The sequence below is a fragment of the Mobula hypostoma genome, chromosome 20 (assembly GCF_963921235.1).
Source record: "Mobula hypostoma chromosome 20, sMobHyp1.1, whole genome shotgun sequence".
NCBI lineage: Eukaryota > Metazoa > Chordata > Chondrichthyes > Myliobatiformes > Myliobatidae > Mobula > Mobula hypostoma.
Window position 1 is genome coordinate 16,905,437 of NC_086116.1, and position 21,055 is coordinate 16,926,491.

Consider the following 21,055-nt stretch of genomic DNA (forward strand, 5'->3'; position numbering starts at 1 on the left):
CTTTCGAATGTTGAAAGGCCTAGACAGAGTACATGTGGAAAGGATGTTTCCCATGGTGGGAGAGTCCAGGACAAGAGGGCACAGCCACAGGATGGAGGGGTATCTATTCAAAACAGAGATGCAACGAAATTTCTTTAGCCAGAGGGAATTTGTGAAATTTGTTGCCACGTTCAGCTGTGGAGGCCAGGTCATTGGGTGTATTCAAGGCAGAGATTGACAGGTTCTTGATTGGACATAGCATCAAAGGCCGGGGAGTGCGGGTGAGGAGGAGAGAATAAAAAAGGATCAGACGTGATTGAATAGTAGATCAGACTTGATGGGCCAAATGGCCTAAATCTGCTCCTATGTCTTATGGTCTAAGAGGAGGAAGCAGTTGAGTCACAGTAGCACTACTTCCAAGTGTTATTGTCATTAGGTGTACATTAGAACCCTGTTATTGTCTGACGTTCTGCCTCCAACAACAATCTCAAATAACCAGATCTCCAAACACCCAGAAACTGCAAGAGGCTGCAGATGTTGGAAATCTGGAGCAACACAACACACACGGAGCTGAAGGCATTTAGCAAGTTAGGCAGCTTTTATGGTGGGAAATAAACAGTAAACATTTCAGGCCAAGATTCTTACACCTAGGGCTCGGTATTGGGATCCTTGATTATTTGACCAACAGATTTCTATCAGTAAAGAAAGGCAACACCCCCTCCTGTACAATTACCTTTGACACCAGAAGACAGCCTACTGGCACAGTGACATGACAACAATCTTTCCCTCACTATCAGCAAAACAAAGGAGATAATCATTAACTTCAGGAGTACACACCCGCCTGTACCACTGGTGTTGAGGTGCTAGAGAACGTCAAAGTCCAAGGAGTAAGTACCACCATCAATTTGTCCTGTTCCAGCTACATGGATGCTATAGTTGAAAAGGCTCACCAGAGAAGGCGAAGGAAATTTAACATTACCACCATGACTTTACCAATCTTTTTTGATGCATCACAGCTTGGGATAGGAATTGCTTGGCCAAGATGAGTAATTACAGAGATGTGAATACAGCCCAGACTAAACTCCCCTCTATTGATTATCTACACTTCCCATTGGAAGGCTGCTAACAAAAATCAAGGACCCCTCCCATCCCCATCACACTCTCTTCTCCAATTGGGCATAAGATACAAGAACTTGAGAGCACCTACCACCAGGTTCAAGGACAGCTTCTAGCCCACTGTAAACAGTCTGTACTTCACAATTAAACAAAAACGTCCATTGTAGAGCAAAGTGGTCATAGTGTTACTGTACTGAGATAGTGATTACAGTAACATTATGACAATTATGATTGCTTGAGGTAACCCAGAGGATGTTTGAGGCAATCATGCAAGTAACAGAATTGACAGTTCTTTGATTATGGGCAAATGATTCTGTCAGGGTAGCTATAATCTTGGCTGAACTAACTGAAACAAAATTTTGGGAGTGACAAGGAGTATTAGTGATCAAATATTTTGTTTTCGGGCAAGAAGAAAACATGCATGGTAAACCCCTCTAATTAATTTGGGGCAGCCGCTCTGCTGTAAAATTGGATTTGGGTATATGGAAGGTTGCAGGTTGGCCAAATCAATATTGGAGTGTGCAGAGTGGGGAAATGAGTAGAGGAGGCAGACAAATTAAAGGATGTACAATCTGATTCATTGTGGTGGGAAGAATGACAAGGCCATGTAAGTGGTGGAGTAGAGACGAATTACTTCACTGGAGCAACTAGGATTGCAAACAAACATATTTAAATTTTGAGTGCGTCAGGCATTCTGTCAAGAAGAAAATGGACAGAAAACAACAGTTCACCAAAAGCATGCTATGAGTGCTCCAACACCACGAGTGTGGCATACAAAAATTACCAGCTACATCCTTTTAAATACACCACAGCAGTGGTTTTATTTTAAAAGTTTTGTGCACGGCTGAAATTGCAGTTCTTTTTCTTTGTACGGTGGGACTTACTCTTGATGACACCTTGAGGGCTTGTTGTTTTCGTTAACCGCAATGATACGTCAAACAGAGCTGCCTTCTACAAGGAACAGGAAATGGTAATGCAGATGAAGGATGGCTTTGTGGAAAATTTTAATCATTTACAGCAGGAGACAATAGTAATTTGTGTTTCGAACACAGATGTACATTCTGCATGTAGCACGTTGTTTGGTTTCTGATGTTGTAATTTTAAATGTTTTTTGTTGAAAAGACTGAGATCAGATTAATTTCCAGCTACAGATTAGTTGATTAAATTGCTTGCTTTCTACATCTTGTTATTTGATGGAAAACTACACCCAGACACTTAGATATAATAAGTGATTCATACAAAAATGCAAAGTTGCAGTTACCGCTTTCAAACTCATCTCACTGGAACTGTTAATTAGTACCTTTGTCTAAACACTGATTATATAGACGCAAACAAGAGGAATTCTGCAGATGCTGGAAATTCAAGCAACACACATCAAAGTTGCTGGTGAACGCAGCAGGCCAGGCTGCATCTCTAGGAAGAGGTACAGTCGACGTTTCGGGCTCAGACCCTTCGTCAGGACTTACTGAAAGACTAACTTGCAAATCTCTTACTAGCTCTTCTTTCAGTTAGTCCTGACGAAGGGTCTCCGCCCGAAACGTCAACTGTACCTCTTCCTAGAGATGCTGCCTGGCCTGCTGCGTTCACCAGCAACTTTGATGTGTGTTGACCGATTATATAGAATTCAGCTGAAATTCAAGCATGTACACCTAGACTTTCACATACAAGTGTCAAATTAGTGTTAATATAAAGTCAAAAACAAGTGGCTGAACTTTCCAGTAGGCGGCCTGGTCAATTTAAATAAAAGGTTTTTAAACAAGTCAAACTCAAATTGCAGGTGCTACATGGCTTTAGTTACCAGTTCAAAAAAGCTCTGAAGATGGTGGTTGCTAGCAATGGATAGTGCTTAGGGCAATGGGCAGATGGAACACAATGTAGGGATGTGCATGATTGTGTATACTTCAAACGTTGGTGTTAGCCTGCTTTTTGAGCTGAGGAAGTTTGTGCAATGTCTAATGCGTTACAGTGCTGTTGAGCAACAGGTCCAAGGATTTTGAGCTATTGGTTTTATCAACGTCACTATAAAGAGCAAGCAGATCATGCCACACATAATTACATTTAGGAAGTTAAAGAATGCAGAATATAATGTTTTACTTACAGAGGACTATCAGGGCAAATAAGGTGCAAGGATACAGTGAAGTAGATTGAGAGAGTAAGAGTTTATCTTTTAGTGTATGAGAGATATTGGTGCATTATAGTCACGTGCACCAAAATACCGCGGAAAAACTAGTTTTGCTTCCTGTTCATAGAGAAAAAGAATATCAGCATAGGCATAAGATTAGCTGAATATCAGAGGCAAAGAAAGGGAATAAAAGGGGACTTTTTCTGATTGGCTGCTGGTGACTAGTGGTGTTTGATGTTGGGTCCACATTGTATGATCATGATCTGGATGAAGAATTTGAGGCTTTGCAGTCAAGTATGGATGATACAAAGATAGGTGAGAGCACGTAGTCCTCAGATTAGGAGAATGGCTAAGAAGTGGCAGATAGAATATAATGTAGAAAAGTGCATGATCATGCACTTTGACAGGAGAACTAAAGACAATTTTCTAAATGAGGAGCAAATTCAGAAATCAGAGGTGCAAATGAGCCCTACTGCGGTATTTCCTAAAGATAACTTAGAAGCTGATTTAGTAGTAAGGAAGGCAAATGCAATGTTAGCATTATTTCAGGAAGGCTAGAATTTAAAAGCAAGGATGCAATGCTGAAGCTTTAAGTAGTATTGGCCAGACATCTTTTGGAATATAATGAGCAGTTTTGGGCCCCTTCTTTAGGAAAGGAGATGCCGGCATTGGAGAAGGTCCAGAGTAGGTTCACAAGCATGATCCCAGGAATGAAAAGGGTAAGGGATAAGGAGCATTTGATGGCTCTGGCCCTGTACTTACTGGAATTTAGAAGAATGGGATGGGGATGGGGGGACATTTCACTGAAAACTAGTGAATATTGATAAGCCAAGATAGAGTGGACATAGAAACATAGAAAACCTACAGCACAATACTGGCACTTCGGCCCACAAAGCTGTGCCGAACACGTTCCTACCTTAGAACTACCTAGGCTTTACCCATAGCCCTCTATTTTTCTAAGCTCCATGTAGCCATCCAGAAATCTCTTAAAAGACCCTTTCGTTTTCGCCTCCACCACTACTGCCGGCAGCCCATTCCACGCACTCACCACTCTGTGTGAAAAAAAAACTTACCCAACTTCTCTTCTGTACCTACTTCCAAGCACTTTAACACTATGCCCTCGAGTGCTAGCTATTTCAGCCCTGGGGAAAAGCCTCTGACTACCCACACGATCAATGACTCTCACCACCTTGTACACCTCTATCAGGTCACCTCTCATCCTCCGTCACTCTAAGGAGAAAAGGCTGAGTTCGCTCAACCTGTCCTCATAAGGCATGCTCCCCAATCCAGGTAACATCCTTGTAAATCTTCTCTGCACCCTTTCTATGGTTTCCACGTCCTTCCTGTAGTGAGGCAATGAGAATTGAGCACAGTACTCCAAGTGGGGTCTGACCAGGGTCCTATATAGCTGTAACATTACCTCTCGGCTCCTAAACTCAATCCCACGATTGATGAAGGCCAATGCTCCATATGCCTTCTTAACCACACAGTCAATCTGCATTGCAGCTTTGACTGTCTTATGGACTCGGACCCCAAGATCCCTCTGATCCTCTACACTGCCAAGAGTCTTACCATTAATACTATATTATGACCTCACACTTATCTGAGTTGAACTCCATCTGCTACCTCACAACCCAGTTTTGCATCCTATCAATATCCCGTTGTAACCTCTGACAGCCCTCCACACTAAACACAACACCCCCAACCTTTGTGTCATCAGCAAATTTACTAACCCATCCCTCCACTTCGTCATCCAGGTCATTTATAAAAATCACGAAGAGTAGGGGTCCCAGAACAGATCCCTGAGACACACCACTGGTCACCAGCCTCCATGTAGAATATGACCCGTCTATAACCACTCTTTGCCTTCTGTGGGCAAGCCAGTTCTGGATCCACAAAGCAATGTCCCCTTGCAGCCCATGCCTCCTTACTTTCTCAATAAGCCTTGCACGGGGCACCTTATCGAATGCCTTGCTGAAATCCATGTACACTACATCTATGGCTCTACCTTCAACGTGTTTAGTCACATCCTCAAAAAATTCAATCAGGGTCGTAAGGCACGACCTGCCTTTGACAAAGCCATGCTGACTATTCCTAATCACATTATGCCTCTCCAAATGTTCGTAACTCCTGCCTCTCAGGATATTCTCCATCAACTTACCAACCACTGAAGAAAGACTCACTGGCCTATAATTTCCTGGGCTATCCCTACTCCTTTTCCTGAATTAGGGAAGAACATCCGCACCTCTCCAATCCTCCGGAACCTCTCCCATCTCCATTGATGATGCAAAGATCATTGTCAGAAGCTCAGCAATCTCCTCCCTCGCTTCCCACAGTAGCCTGGGGTACATCTCGTCCGGTCCCAGTGACTTATCCAACTTGATGCTTTCCAAAAGCTCCAGCACATCTTCCTTTCTTAATATCTACATTCTCAAGCTTTTCAGTCCATTGCAAGTCATCCCTACAATCACCAAGATCCTCTTCTGTAGTGAATACTGAAGCAAAGTATTCATTAAGTACTTCTGCTATTTCCTCCGGTTTCATACACACTCTTCCACTGTCACATTTGATTGGTCCTATTCTCTCATGTCTTATCCTCTTGCTCTTCACATACTTGTAGAATGCCTTGGGATTTTCCTTAATTCTGTCCACCAAGGCTTTCTCATGGCCCCTTCTGGCTCTCCTAATTTCATTCTTAAACTACTTCCTGCTAGCTTTATAATCTTCTAGATTCCTATCATCACCTAATTTTTTGAACCTTTCGTAAGTTCTCCTTTTCTTCTTGACTAGATTTACAACAGCCTTTGTACACCACAGATCTTGTACGCTATCATCCTTTCCATGAATCATTGGAATGTACCTACTCAAAACCCCACGCAAATATCCCCTGAACATTTGCCACATTTCTTCCGTACGTTTCCCCGAGAACATCTGTTTCCAGTTTATGCTTCCAAGTTCCTGCTTGATAGCCTCATATTCCCCCTTACTTCAATTAATCGCTTTCCTAACTTGTCTGTTCCTATCCCTCTCCAATGCTATTGTAAAGGAGATTGAATTGTGATCACTATCTCAAAATGCTTTCCCACTGACAGACCTGACACCTGACCATGTTCATTTCCCAATACCAGATCAAGTACAGCCTCTCCTCTTGTAGGCTTATCTACAAATTGTGTCAAGAAACCTTCCTGAACACACCTAGCAAACTCCACCCCGTCTAAACCCCTCACTCTAGGGAGATGCCAATCAATATTTGGGGAATTAAAATCTCCCACCACAACAACCCTGTTATTATTACTCCTTTCAGAATCTGTCTCCCTATCTGTTCCTCGATATCCCTGTTACTATTGGGCGGCCTATAAAAAAACACCCATTTTGACCCCTTCCTATTCCTAACTTCCACCCACAGAGACTCTGTAGACAACCCCTCCATGACTTGCTCATTCTCTGCAGCCGTGACACCATCTCTGATCAACAGCGCCACACCCCCACCACTTTTGCCACTCTCCCTGTCTAAAGCCTGGCACCTGAAGTAGCCATTCCTGCCCCTGCACCATCCAAGTCTCTGTAATGGCCACAACATCATAGCTCCAAGTGCTGATCCATGCTCTAAGCTCATCGCTTTATTCATGATATGGGGAGGAAGTTTCCATTAGTGGGAGAGTCTAGGACCACAGGGCATAAACGCAGAATACAAGGACTTCCTTTTTAAAACCTAGATAAGGTTGAACTTCTTTAGCCAGAGGGTGATGAATCTCTGGAATTTATTTCCACAGGGGGCTTGGAAGGCAAAGTCATAGGATATACTTAAAGCAAAGATCGATAAGCTCTTGATTAATAAGGTGTCAACAGTTACAGGGAGAGGCAGGAGAATGGGATGGAGAGGGAAAATAAATCATTCATGATTGAATAGTGGAACAGACGGCAATAGGCCAAATGGTTTAATTTTGCTCCTAAGTCTTGTGATCTTAACTTGTTTAAAAATATGTATGAACATTTGAAGATGTACCAACGGAATTGCCACAGAGTACTGAAGAACGCTAATCTTCTATCTGGTGACTGGAATGGGGGCAGGTAAATAGGGAAGTATGGGTTTAATTGAGCTGCCTTTGGTGCGGGGATTTCGTATAAAGTAACACTGGTGACATGGCAAGACAGGGGTTAAGACAACCTTGCATGTATACTGCTGCTCTCTGCCAAAGCTGGCTGGACAAGGCTGTGCAGGCCAGTACCAGGACAGCTGCATGTGATAAGCAACAATATGTCCTCTGTGTTATCTATCCATTTGGTTCTTCATTGACCTCAAAGTTTCAGCAGCAACAATAAATTGGGAGTTTGCAGAGTTAATTGACAAGGGGTGGAATCAAAAGAAATTGTTGGGAGATAAAAGACAATGGGTCCACTTTGGAGATATCTCCAACAGCACCAGGAGGCACCACGGCCATGGATAATTCAGTATCAGGAATGTTGCTAGTCGGCCTTGCTGCAAGAGTATCGTTCTGTGAGATACTATATCACCATCAGATACACGTCCTTCCTACCATCCTACACCAATTCCTCACATAACCCATCCACTTTTCTTCTCTTGCACATGGCCACTTTAAGCAACTTTATGTTATATTTACCAGATTTAAATTGCTTTTTTTTCCCCCCAAACTTCTTTGTGTCTAAGATCTCATTCCTATCCCTCCTAGTTATTGTCCTGATGCTCCAGATCAAATACTCACAGGTACATATCCTGCCTTACGGAATATTGTTTGGACTGCAAGCAGTGGCACTGGGCACCTGATGCCACCACCTGCATTTTGCTGGCTCTCTGGCCACAGTGGTTCACTGGCAGCTCAGTGTGGAACGGCTGCCGGTGAGGGATGGTGTTGGGGTGGTGAATGGTACGGTCACTCAGCACTGAGATGCGGGGCCCAGGTTAACATCCTGGGTAACAACCTGTGCGCAGACCTCTGGATGCAACTGACATGTGTTGACAGACTACCTAGATCCCTTCACTGGACGTGAAGGGTAGCTGCCACCTTTCCTCTGCCCGGCTGCAAACGGCAGCCATAGCCCAAAGATTCATTTATTGGAACAAACTAGCGACCACTGTCAAGCTTAACACCCTTGGAGAAATATTCACATTAGGAACTGCTCAGCAGCAATACAAGGAGGAACAGATACAATGGCTTCCTTCTTGTCCAATAGTAAGTGATGTGGGACACCACAAGATGTGGTCAGTGTGCAGGCACGTGCCCCACAAAACTACATTGAGGCCACGTCAGTCACAACCACACCATCCCTCACAGGCAGTCTCTCTGGACTGAAACGAGAGAGGAAGTGCCAGTGGGCAGGGACTGTGCTGTCTTTAACACAATGATTTCATGGCCAAGAAAGCTCACCAATGCTTCTACTTCCTCAGAGGCTAAAGGAATTCAGCCATGTTCCTGTCAACCCTCGTCAATCTTTTTTTTGATCGATGCACTACAAAAAGCATTCTTCTGGGTGCATAACAGGTTTCATTAGGGATCTTGTTCTTAGGAACAAGAGCAAGGCACCAAGGTACAGCAGCTTCTGACTGTCCTAGCACCACAACCCTCTTTCACATTATGTATTTAATGATACAATGCAGAGTAGGCTTTACTGGCCCTTTGAGTGGCATCATCTCCCAACACAGGTTTAACCCTAACCTAGTCATAGGCCAATTTACAATGACCAATTAACCCTCCCCTCCCTCCACCAGACATCCCCCGCTTCCTTCCCCGTCCAGAAGGGTCTCAGCCCGAAATGTTAACTGATTCTTCACTTCCATAGAAGCTGCCTGATCTGCTGAGTTCCTCCAGCATTTTGAGTGTTGCTTTTGACTAATTAACTAACCTGGTGCATCTTTGGACTGTGGGAGGACACCAGCGCACTTGGGGAAAACTCATGCATTTCATGAGGAGTACGTGTAAACTCCTTATACACAACACAGGGACTGAACTCTGAAATCCGATGCCTCAAGCTGTAATAGCGTCACGCTAAATGCCACACTACCGAGGCGCCCAAATATAAACAATCTACTCAAGTGCGACTACAATAAATCACTGTGCATGAAAGGAACTGGTTACACAGGTTCTACCCCACTTTTTTTTTTAGGCATCCATTAGTCTCGTGAGACCATGGATTTGCACCTTTCAAGGCGCAGGCCTAGGCAAGGTTGTATGGAAGACCAGCAGTTGCCCATGCTGCAAGGCTCTCTTCTCCATGCCACCGCTGTTGTCCAAGGGAAGGGCATTAGGACCCATACAGCTTGGCACCGGTGTTGTCGCAGAGCAATGTGTGGTTAAGTGCCTTGCTCAAGGACACAACACGCTGCCTGAGCCAAGGCTCGAACTAGCGACCTTCAGATCACTACATGATTGCCTTAACAACTTGGCCATGCGCCAACACGTGTCTACCCCACCTCTACTGCAGCAGAATATGCTTCAAATGCAAGTTGCAGATGTGCATTTTTAGCAGGATTTTAGCAACTCAGTTGTAAAAGATCACTTCAAGTGGAAAAAAAAGCTTTTGCTTTGGAAACTATCTTAATGAAAAATGCCAAGTAACAGTAAAGCATTTTAAAATATAGTATGTGGCAAACCAGGCAGAAAAGGGTAAACTTATTCATTTCCACATTTTTCCAGTGTAAACTCCTAACACGTATTATAAGCTTCAAAACAGTGTCAATGTGAAGTACTCCCAAATGAGATGAAGCATATCTTTTGCTTTGAGTGACTTTCAGATGATAGAATTAGTTCTAATCAACCGTTCATTTTCCAAACCAGTGGAGTTATTACTTTGGGGTTCATTCCTTCTAGTGAATTTTAGCTGACTGAAAATTGATCGACACTTGAACAGCGTGCTTGCGAAGTTCCTTAATTCGCCTACGAGGCTAGTCTTTTTAGTAATTCAACTACAAGGCAATATATTGTAAAAAGTTTATTTGCCTTTCTTTATTGTTTCCATGACTGCATGTGAATGTAACAGAGTAACATGAATGTGTTAATCTCTGTTTACGTGGCATGAGCGAGGAGAACTCATTTCATGGGTCAAGCCTATGTGTTTGGAAGTTAAGCATGTGTGCCAAATGTGAGTATATCTCTCAGTTAAGATGAGATGTATTTATTCATATTTTTGATGTTGTGTATAAGGTACAGGGTTGGTGGGTTTCAAACATTGTCTGTATTGCTTTTTTTTAAGAATTGCCACTAACGTATTGGTTTTTGTATATGTGGTTTTAGTACTTTCACACCGCATATGTAACAATGGTGTGGTCTGAAGTTAAGCTGAGTTTGTAATAGTAGGAACTGTGTTTTTTGAATTTATTTTAATACCCTCTTTCTGCATTAAAACATCTAAAACAGGTAGAGGAATTCAAGACCCAAAAAAGTATTTGTTGTCCTGTGTGTGTATTTTTCCCTAGGTTACAAAAACAAAACAGCCCAAGTTCCTGAGTGTCATGGCCTGGAGAGTGACGGTGCATGGATGTTGTCCTGAGCCACGTTTCTGCAAGAAACAGCACGCAGCAGTTCCTCATATCGTGCAGTGCAGATGCAGGCAGTCGCAGTCCAGCTTGTCTTCAACTGAGTGTGCATGGACAGCAGCACCAAAGAGCGACCTCAAGACATGAATGAGGCCCTGGTCCACGCCACAGCCAAGACGATGCAGTTTCCCCCACTGCCAATCTCACCACAGAACCAATGAATTGGACTCACTATGTAGCAGGGTCTTGCAATCAGAACAAAAAATGTCCCAGACAACTATCCGCACTGAACAATGGACCACGCTCTATGCACTGGCAGAGACGCTGTTTTCCCTGTGTGGCTGAAGCGTGCTGCAACATGGTGCACGACAAGTGCAGATCTGTCACTACCTAACCACACACCTGTGGTGTCCACCTGCAGTACCTGTTGCTCTTGATAACCAGCAGTGTCTCATGAATGTGGATGAACTCTACTCCTAACCTCACAGCCCCAAGCTTTTCCATCTTACCTGTGTAGAAAGTAGAAGGGTGGCTTTCAACCTCAAATATGTGCTTTGTTGACTGATCAAAACGAAGCCATAATCCAACTGCCAGGACTGCAATACCTGCAAGCTGAAGAAGAGGAGAAATAATAGAGTCACATGCCCAAAAAGAAGTTTTAGCACTAAACTTATCAGTCTGCAAATAATTTATCCCTTCTCTTTAATGGAGATGAAATAAAAAGCTGGTGAGCAGTACAGTAGAAAACTCTTGCCTTCAGTTTGCTTTTCAACAGGAAATAATAAATTAAACAAATTATAAGATAATAGATCTCCATGAGGAATCCATTTAAAAAAGATTTAATACATTGCAAGTGCTTTCATACTTGTAGATTGTCTTGCAGTCAACCTGAGCTCATTTTTTAAGCTCCTGCACATTTTCCAATGCCTTAAGTAATACCTTACTTATACTTTACTTTATTGTCACCAATTGTTACTAGAATGTACAATCATCACAGCGATATTTGATTCTGCGCTTCGCGCTCCCTGGAGAACAAATCAATAGTAAATATTAAAAATTTAAATTATAAATCATAAATAGAAAATAGAAAAGGGAAAGTAAGGTAGTGCAATTTGGAGGGTATGGCCCAGATCCGGGTCAGGATCCGTTCAGCAGTCTTATCACAGTTGGAAAGAAGCTGTTCCCAAATCTGGCCATACGAGTCTTCAAGCTCCTGAGCCTTCTCCCGGAGGGAAGCGATATGAAAAGTGTTTTGGCTGGGTGGGTCGTGTCCTTGATTATCCTGTCAGCACTGCTCCGACAGCGTGCGGTGTAAAGTGAGTCCAAGGACGAAAGATAGGTTTGTGTGATGTGCTGGACTGTGTTCACGATCTTCTGCAGCTTTTTCCGGTCTTGGACAGGACAACTTCCATACCAGGTTGTGATGCACCCTAGAAGAATGCTTTCTACGATGCACCTATAAAAATTAGTGAGGGTTTTAGGGGACAGGCCAAATTTCTTTAGCTTTCTCAGGAAGTAAAGGCGCTGGTGGGCCTTCTTGGCTGTGAACTCTGCTTGGTTGGACCAAGTCAGGTCATTTGTGATATTGACCCTGAGGAACTTAAAGCGTTTGACCTGTTCCACTTGCGCACCACCGATGTAAATTGGATCGTGCGGTCCGCTACTCCTTCTGAAGTCAACAACCATTCCTTCGTCTTGCTGACGTTGAGGGATAGGTTATTGTCTTCGCACCATGCCACCAGGTTCTTAATTTCCTCTCTGTACTCAAACTCATCATTACCCAAGATACGGCCTACAATTGTGTCATCAGCAAACTTATATATTGAGTTTGATGAAAACTTGGCTACACAATCATGGGTGTACTGTGAGTACAGCAGGGGCTGAGTACACAGCCTTGTGGGGCACCGGTGCTCAGAGTGATTGTAGAGGAGAGCTTGTCCCCTATTTTTACAGACTGGGTCCTGTCTGTGAGGAAGTTGAAGATCCAGCTGCAGATCTGTGCTAAGGCCCAGGTACCGGAGCTTAGGAATCAGTTTATTTGGAATGATGGTATTAAAGGCAGAGCTGTAGTCAATGAAAAGGAGCCGTACGTATGCGTCTTTATTCTCCAGGTGTTCTAAGGAGGAACGTACGGCCAGAGAGGTGGCATCTGCTGTTGACCTGTTGCTCCGGTAGGCAAATTGCGAAGCGTCAAGGTTGACTGGTAGGTTGTGGTTGATGTGTGCCATAACCAATCTCTCAAGGCACTTCATAGCAATTGATGTCAGAGCCACAGGTCGATAGTCATTCAGGCATGCCACCTTGCTCTTCTTTGGCACTGGGATTATTGTTGCCTTCTTAAAACACGAGGGGATCTTAGACTGAAACAAGGAGCAGTTGAAGATGTCAGCAAACACTCCAGCTAGCTCGCTTGCACAGGCTCGGAGAACCCGTCCCGGGGCGCCATCTGGGCCCGTCCCCTTCCTTGGATTTATCTTCAGGAAGGCCCTTCTAACGTCCTCCTCGGTGACAATGAATCTCGATGCCACCAGGTCCGGTTCATCCAAAGGGAGCGGGACACTCTTCTTCTGTTCATATCTTGCCTAGAATATGTTAAGTTTGTCAGGAAGAGAAGTCCCACAGTTATTGATATTCCCAGCCTTTTCTTTGTGACCAGTGATCTCACTTAGACCTTGCCATAGTCTACTGACATCCCTTTGGTTAGCCTGGGCTTCCAACTTGGCTCGATATTGCCTCTTGGTGTCCTTAATGGCTTTCCTGAGTTCATGCCTGGATTCCATGTAGCGACTGGTATCCCTGGACCTAAAAGCCGCAGCTCTAGCCTTCAAAAGGGACTTGACCTCATAATTCATCCAAGGTTTCTGGTTGGGGAATTCCCGGATCATCTTGTGATTCACAGAGTCCTCTGTGCATTTCCAAATAAAGTCCGTGACAGCTGAGGCATACTAATTGAGGTTAGCTGCCGAGTCCTTGAATACTAACCAGTCCACCGATTCAAGGCAGTCACGGAGGACCTCATCCGTTTCCTCTGTCCAACGCCACACTACTTTTGACACTGTGACCTTCCGCTTCAGTTTCTGTTTGTAAGCCGGGAGGAGGAGTATGGCCTGATGGTCTGATTTTCCGAAGTGAGGTCGTGGGATGGAACGGTAGGCATCCTTGACTGCTGTGTAGCAGTGGTCAAGTATATTTGGGCCTCTAGTGGGGCAGGAGGCATGTTGGTATAACTTTGGCAGCGTGTTGCTGAAGTTGGCCTGGTTAACGGCCCAGGCTGTACTGAGCAAAGCCTCCGGATACCTGGTCTCAAGTTCACTGATGTTGGCATACAGTATGTTCAGAGCACACTCCACATCCGCCTGGGTGGGGGGGAATGTAGACCGCTGTCAGGATGACCGAGGTGAATTCCTGTGGCAGATAGGAGGGATGGCACTTCACCGACAGGTGTTCCAGGTCCGGGCTGCAGGAGCTTGTCAGCGCCACTGTGTCCGAGCACCACGCAGTGTTGATCAGTAGGCAGACACCACCTCCCCTCGTCTTGCCCGAAGACACCGTGCGGTCCATCCAATGGATTGAAAATCTCTCCGGTCGGATAGCACAGTCAGGGGTGGCAGGGGAGAGCCAGGTCTCAGTGAAACAGAATACACAGCAGTTCTGCATCTCCCTGCAATAGGTGAGCCTCCCCTTAAGATCATCCACCTTGTTCTCTATGGTTTGCACATTAGCTAGTAGGATGGTGGGCACAGGGATCCTGAAGCCCCTCAGCTTCAATCTGACCAGCAGCCCAGCTCTTTTCCCACGTTTCCTTGGTAAGTAGTGCATCTTTCCAAGTTTCCATCGATGCAGTGTGTTGTTGTCAGCTCTGAGGTTGGTGGACGCGTCCAGCGGGGATCGATCGGCGGGTCACGTCATCCAACGCTCGGGGTTGGGCCAAGTGACGGGAGAGGCTCCGCTGCCACTTCCAGCTGCCGGGGGGCCTAGGCTGTCGATTGGGACGGGCCCCAAAGCCTACACTTAATCCCGGAGGGCCAGGCTCCTGGCTGAAACAAGTCCATGAGCTGAGTCACGGTTGCGGAGGCCTCCGCTCCAGCTGAGCCTCGAGCTCGATTTCCGAGTTCGGCGGCGGAGGCCTCATTTCTGGCAGCTGTGGATGTCCACCAACAGGGCTTTACAGTGGTCACTCCGGGAAAGCGTCTGGGGCACCTTGAGGTCTCCGACGTCACTTCTTTTTGGTTATCTGCTCTGGAGTGGTGCTGGTTAGAATGGGCCGCGTCTCCAAGTGCTCCGGCACGGTAGCAGGCCGCGGGTCTCCAGGAACGTGGTGGGCCTTGCTGGTCGGGTCCAGGTGCAGTCCGGGGTTGAAGAAGCAATTCTGGCACAGTGATCTCCAGCTGGGTCAGTAGCTTCGCCAGGGTGTTGTTGATCTTGCTAGGTGTAGCAGATTGGAGGTTTAGAAGGGTTTCTCGGGTATAGGATAGTGGAGAGGGCAGTTTGCTCGGGAGAGCACATGCAGAGTCGCCAGATACCGGCGCCATCTTGAAAACCGTTAATACAATCTATTGCTGATTGTGTAGTGGTATCTGCACCAAACTTTGGGACGAATGGCACCAGGTTCAAATCTGGCCAGCTCCTTGCTCGTCTTCCATCTGTGCTGGGTTGATTAACATTTGTTTCACGAGGCTGTTAAAGTGATGGCAAGAATGCTGCCTGATGTACTAAACAAGACATGGGGAGGAACTTACTTTTTTTAAAAAAATACAGTCCATTATATTAATAAATTCAATGCACTAAATGAACAAGAGTGACCAACAATGTACAACAGCAATAGAGAACATTGAAAATCGTATATAGGGACAAGAAAACTTGACAAAAATGAGATATCAAGGCTGAAGAGAAGGGGCAAGGACATAATTAAAGACAAGAAAGCCTGCAGATGCTGGACATCCAAAGCAACACAAACTAAATGCTGGAGGAGCTCAGCAGGCCAGGGAGCATCGATGGAAAAGAACAAACAGTTGGTGTTTCAGACTGAGAGCCTTCTTTGAAACTGGTAAAACCCCCCGGTTTCCTTGGCTCCATAAGTCTAGGGAAGACAACTCCCGGCCCCGCCAAACTCTTGGGGTTGAGGTACTCTGCCACCCACACCCGTTTGTGTGGATGCTGTGTAATTTGTTAACGTTACAAATTAGTGCCACGAAATAACAGATAGTACACCACATACCATTAAAAGATTAATGTTATGAATCTTAATTTGACTAAAAGGTTAGTAAAGAAAAGAACAAACAAAAGAAAAGGGCCCATTTTAATGAAACAGTCAAATGTGCACAAGTTGGATCTCAAAGTTTCTCTATAGTCACCGATGCTCAATCGACCTCGCTCCGGGCTTCATAGAATCACGGTCCCGCTCCCGGTCATATCCTACAACCTATTCTCTCCTGTGTCTTCCCTCTTCATCCCCTCTCGAGCAAAAGCCCCAAGCCCAACCTTAGTGTCCCTCACCAGAGAAACCTCCCCTTAATTCAACCATCCTAATTGGATGGCACACATTTCTCCTCATCCTATATCTTCATTAACCCAAAAAAAGCTGAGAGTAGAACAGACTGCTCTTGCAGAACTGCTAAATGAAATACATACAGCATAACAGTAAGAATATGAACCAGGGCATTACACTGGAAAGGCAAGGGAGAATGCCAGAATTAAAAGGTGGGGGAAGATGGGAGAAGACGCTTCCTTCTCAATCCTGAAGGCGGCTCACGGCCTGAAACGTTGACTGTTTGTTCTTTTCCATGGATGCTACCTGACTTGCTGAGCTCCTCCAGCACCTTGTGGGTGTTGCTAAGGAAATAATTAAGTTAGGAAGAGAACCACCATTATCTTAACGAAGAGTAAGAAACAAAACAGCAACCCAGGCCACATGCAGACAAATAAGAGGCAAGACAGGATGAAAAAGAGTCAGAACAAGAGTAAACAAAAAGGAATAATGCCCGTGGCAGAACTGGTAATTATTCTGCTTTACTATTTGCTGAATAGATAGGTATACATCACTGGATAACAAAATTAGTAATTAAACAGATCCACCCCACATTACAACATCGTTCACTGAAATGTCACATTCCCACCCAGCGGAAGAATCCTGCTGTCCCACAGCAGTCAGCAAATCCAAACCACCACCCTCCTGAAGATGACAGAAAGCATGCGTGAGACAGCGAGATCCTTATTCTCCTGTGGTAGTGTAGCAGTTAGCATGATGCTATTACAGCTCAGGGGCCTCCTAAGTTAGAATTCAATTCTGGCACTGCTCTGTAAGGAGTCTCTGTACGTCATCCCCATGGAATGTGTGGGTATCCCCTGGGGCCTCCGGTTTACCCCCACAGTCCAAAGACGTACTGGGTAGGTTAAAACTGGTCATTATAAACTGTCCCATGATTAGGTTAGGTTTAATAGGTTTTGTAGGGTGTTGCTGGAGCAGCATTGCTTGAGGGGCCGAAAGGACCTACTCCACGTGCATTGCCTAAATAAATAAAAAGATCTTGTATAGCTTAGCACTTAACACTATTTCCCACCATTTCAATTATCAATCATCAATAGCTCACTGATATAAAACTGTGTTGTACATAATCTACCCATTTGATGTAATCTTCTCATGATCTGGTTGCCCAAATTTCTCACCCCTCCATTCAAGCTACATATTCCCAAATAAAACTGAGTGCCTTGTATTGCATTTATTAAAAAAAATCTCAATTTAAGGCAGAGCTTCGGAGGGCTAATGGCGCCTAACAGCGACTCCTTCACTTGCCTCTTTGGAAACAGCTTTATTTCTTGCTTTAATATCTCTATTTTTCCCCTTTCAGACCCTTTTGAAGACCCTGACCTGCAGTTACGCGCTGACTACTGTTCTTTGTGGCAATGGGACCCGCTCTCGGGGTTTCACAACTGGCTGGTGTTCGGCATGCCAAGGGCTTGCTCGGCCTAAGAGTTCGGCTCACCTTTGGAAGCCTAAGATCTCAAGGCTCTGGAGATAGGCGGCTCAAAGGTCAGAGTCACAGCAGATCCGTGTGTCATCAGGGGAGTCGGAAGATCTACGGCTGTGTGCCCAGAGACCGGAGATCTTTGGGCACAGTGCTCAAAAAAAAAAGCAACGTAACGGACTTTTAACATCGTAAACCAGTGAGTTGTTTGTTATGTCTCCTCTCTCACTGTGAAATGGTGACACTTCTTTCTCCCTTATTACGGGGAGAGAGAGAGAGCCTGTGGTATGTCGAATGCCGTGTGAACTATGTAGTGCAAGTCTGTGTCTTTACTGATGCTTTGCTCACGTCGGAGTGCTCGGTGGTGGGTGCCGATACTTTTTTTTTGCTGGTGAGGGAGGGGGATTGTTGCTTGCTGTCGTTTACGCACGAGAGGGAGTGGAGCCGGGGGGGGGTGGAATTTGGGGTTCTAACATTTAACTGTCGTTCATTCTTTGGTGCACTCCTGTGTTTTCATGGGTGGTTATGAATAAAAAGCATTTCAGGATGTATATTGTATATTCTGACATTAAATGTACTTTTGAATTTCATCTTATTTCATAACTAAAGTGAACATCTGAGCTTTTGGCTCATCTTCCTCTACAAAAATATACAAAGAAAGTGAATGAATTGAACTGGAATTTTACAACAATAAAAACAAAAAGTTGGACCTTGCCACTCAGTTCCTTGTGTTGACATTGCTACTCATAAATACAGCTGCTCTCTTTAGCCCAGTGCCAATTTGCTGCACTAACCCCCTTTTTATCAACTGCAATAATATACCTACCCACCTGTCTGGAAAATACAGTCATTAAGCCCCCAGAGTCCACCGGAATACAGAAATTCCAAATGATTCACAACTCCCAGTTAAAAAATCTTCCCATTTCAAATCTGCAAGGCTAGCCAACACTTAGTCCAAGACACTGCTATGAAGAGGAACAACATGTTTAACATGAACACTACTCACTCTCCTGTCAGATTCCTTCCTCTCCGGCCCTTTATCTTTCCTACCCACTTGGCTTCATCCATCACTTTCTAGCTATCCTCCCTCTCCCCGCCTCCCCGACCCTTTTATTCTGGTATCTTCCTCCTTCCTTTCCAGCCCTGAGGAAAGGTCACAGCCTGAAATATTGACTATCATTTCCAAAGATGCTGCCTGACCTGCTGAATTCCTCCAGCTGTGTGTGCGCGCGCGTACGCTGCTCTGAATTTCCAGCATCTGTAGAATGTCTCATGTTTATGATTCAACACTCATATTCTGCCCCCGCCCCCCCCCCCAAATTTGAGAAATTAAGCTTCATGTTCACATGCAACAAACCCACCATCTCAGGCTTCAATTTACTGAAACCTCTGATTATCAACATAATCTCCCTCAGTTAGGAAGCTCATTTTAGGTGTTACTTCATCAAAGAGCTAAAGAAATCTTTGTTCCTATAACCAGATGTTGCTGGGTCTAGAGGACCCCAGTTACACAAGAAAAGATCAAACAGGTTACGATTTTATTCCTTGGAATGTAGAAGATTGAGAGGCGATTTGATAGAGCTATACAAAATTATGAGGGGTATAGATAGGGTAAATGCAAGCAGACTGAGGTTGAGTGGCACTACAACCAGAGGTCATGGCTTAAGGGGAACACAAGGGGAATCTTCTTCATGCAGAGTCATGAGAACGTGGCATAAGCTGCCAGCACAAGTTGTGCATGTGAACTCTATTTCAATGTTAGTGAAGTCTGGAGAGGTACTTAGTTAGTAGGAGGTAGGAGGGCTATGGTGCTGGTGCAGGTTGATGGGAGTAGGCATGCTTTCATCATGGACTAGATGGGCCAAAGGGCCCATTTCTGTGCTATACTTTTTATGACTCACTGACTAAATCCTTTTGCAATTAAGGCCAACGTACCATTTGCCTTCCTAGATTCTCCTGAACATGGGTACCTGTCATTCCCAAGCCTCTCCTGATATAGACCATTTGTGGATGGTCAGCTAAAATCTGTTCAGAAATTTTGCATTGCTGTACCAATGCAATAAAAATAAAACTAATGGGTAATTAGTTTCAAAAGAACACATTAGAATTTGTTAAAAAAACAGAATCTACAAAAACAACAGGAATTCTGCAGATGCTGGAAATTCAAGCAACACACATAAAAGTTGCTGGTGAACGCAGCAGGCCAGGCAGCATCTCTAGGAAGAGGTGCAGTCGACGTTTCAGGCCGAGACCCTTCGTCCTGACCCTTCACCTCTTCCTAGAGATGCTGCCTGGCCTGCTGCATTCACCAGAATCTACAAAACATAATTTTGTGGCTTTCATTTGACAATTTATTCCTTTTGTTACTTAATCACTTTAACTGATTCCTGGTTGCAACAGAAAGAGCATTAAACTGAAGCAAAATTAGTATTGATTGTAACCAAGCCTTGAATGTGTAATCAATTATGGGAATCCATTGTCCCAGTAACTTGTTACACATTGTACACATTTACTGTAGACCCCAGCACACAAGTACAAACTGACTGAACTCTTAAATGGGAACACACGTAGTTTAGAAAGAAAAAAAGTTCACAGTTTTGTGTGGCAAATTATTTACAAAAATCAAGTTAATCATTAATTTCCCTCTGTAACAACCGACTCTGAAAGCATACTACATTATTTTTATCTTATCAAATATTTCCTCCAGTTCACATTGGAGTTCTAGGACTATTTAATCTTGTCTTGTCCCATGTTAACAAAATCTCTGGCTGTTGTCCTATTCCAATATCCCACTACTCAAGTGATGCAAGAAGTTCACTCCGCTGCCCTAGATTTTCCCACCACATTTTGTGTGACCTCAATGATTCCAAATTGTGGAATCCCCTTCCCTTCTGTTATCCCCAAATTGCAGGAGAGTCCTTCTTAAAAAAAGATTTTGCAGATGCTCTCAGTTCTTCCAGAGCAACACACACAAAATGCTGGAGGAACTCAGCAGGTCAGGCAGCATCTACAGAGAGAAATGGACAGTTGATGTTTCAGACCGAGACCCTTCTTCAGGATTGGAAAAGGAGGAGAAAGTCACTAGGGTGGGGTGGAGGGGTGAGAAGGGGAAGGATGACTAGCTATAGGATGATATGTGACGCCAGGTAGTGGAAAAGGTAAAGGTCTGGATAAGAAGGAATCTGGTAGGAGAGGGGCATGGACCATGGGAGAAAGGGAAGGAGGGGGGGCACCACGTGGACAGAGGTCAGAGTGGGGAATAGAAGAGAGAAAGGGGAGCAGAAAAAAAAGTGGAAAGAGAAATCGATGTTCATGCATCAGGTTGGGAGTCTATCCAGATGTAATACGAGGTGTTGCTCCTCAACACTGAGAATGGGCTCA

At 44.6% G+C, this 21,055-nt stretch overlaps 1 protein-coding gene across 1 annotated transcript in view; it reads right to left on the bottom strand.

The window, feature by feature from the left end:
* cd9a (CD9 molecule a) overlaps positions 1–21,055 on the bottom strand; it is a 63,625-nt gene that overhangs the window by 14,357 nt on the left and 28,213 nt on the right. Inside the window, exon 2 of the mRNA XM_063072473.1 lies at positions 11,219–11,321. Within this exon, the coding sequence (XP_062928543.1) occupies positions 11,219–11,321 (103 nt within the window). The remainder of the gene's footprint in view (positions 1–11,218; positions 11,322–21,055) is intronic.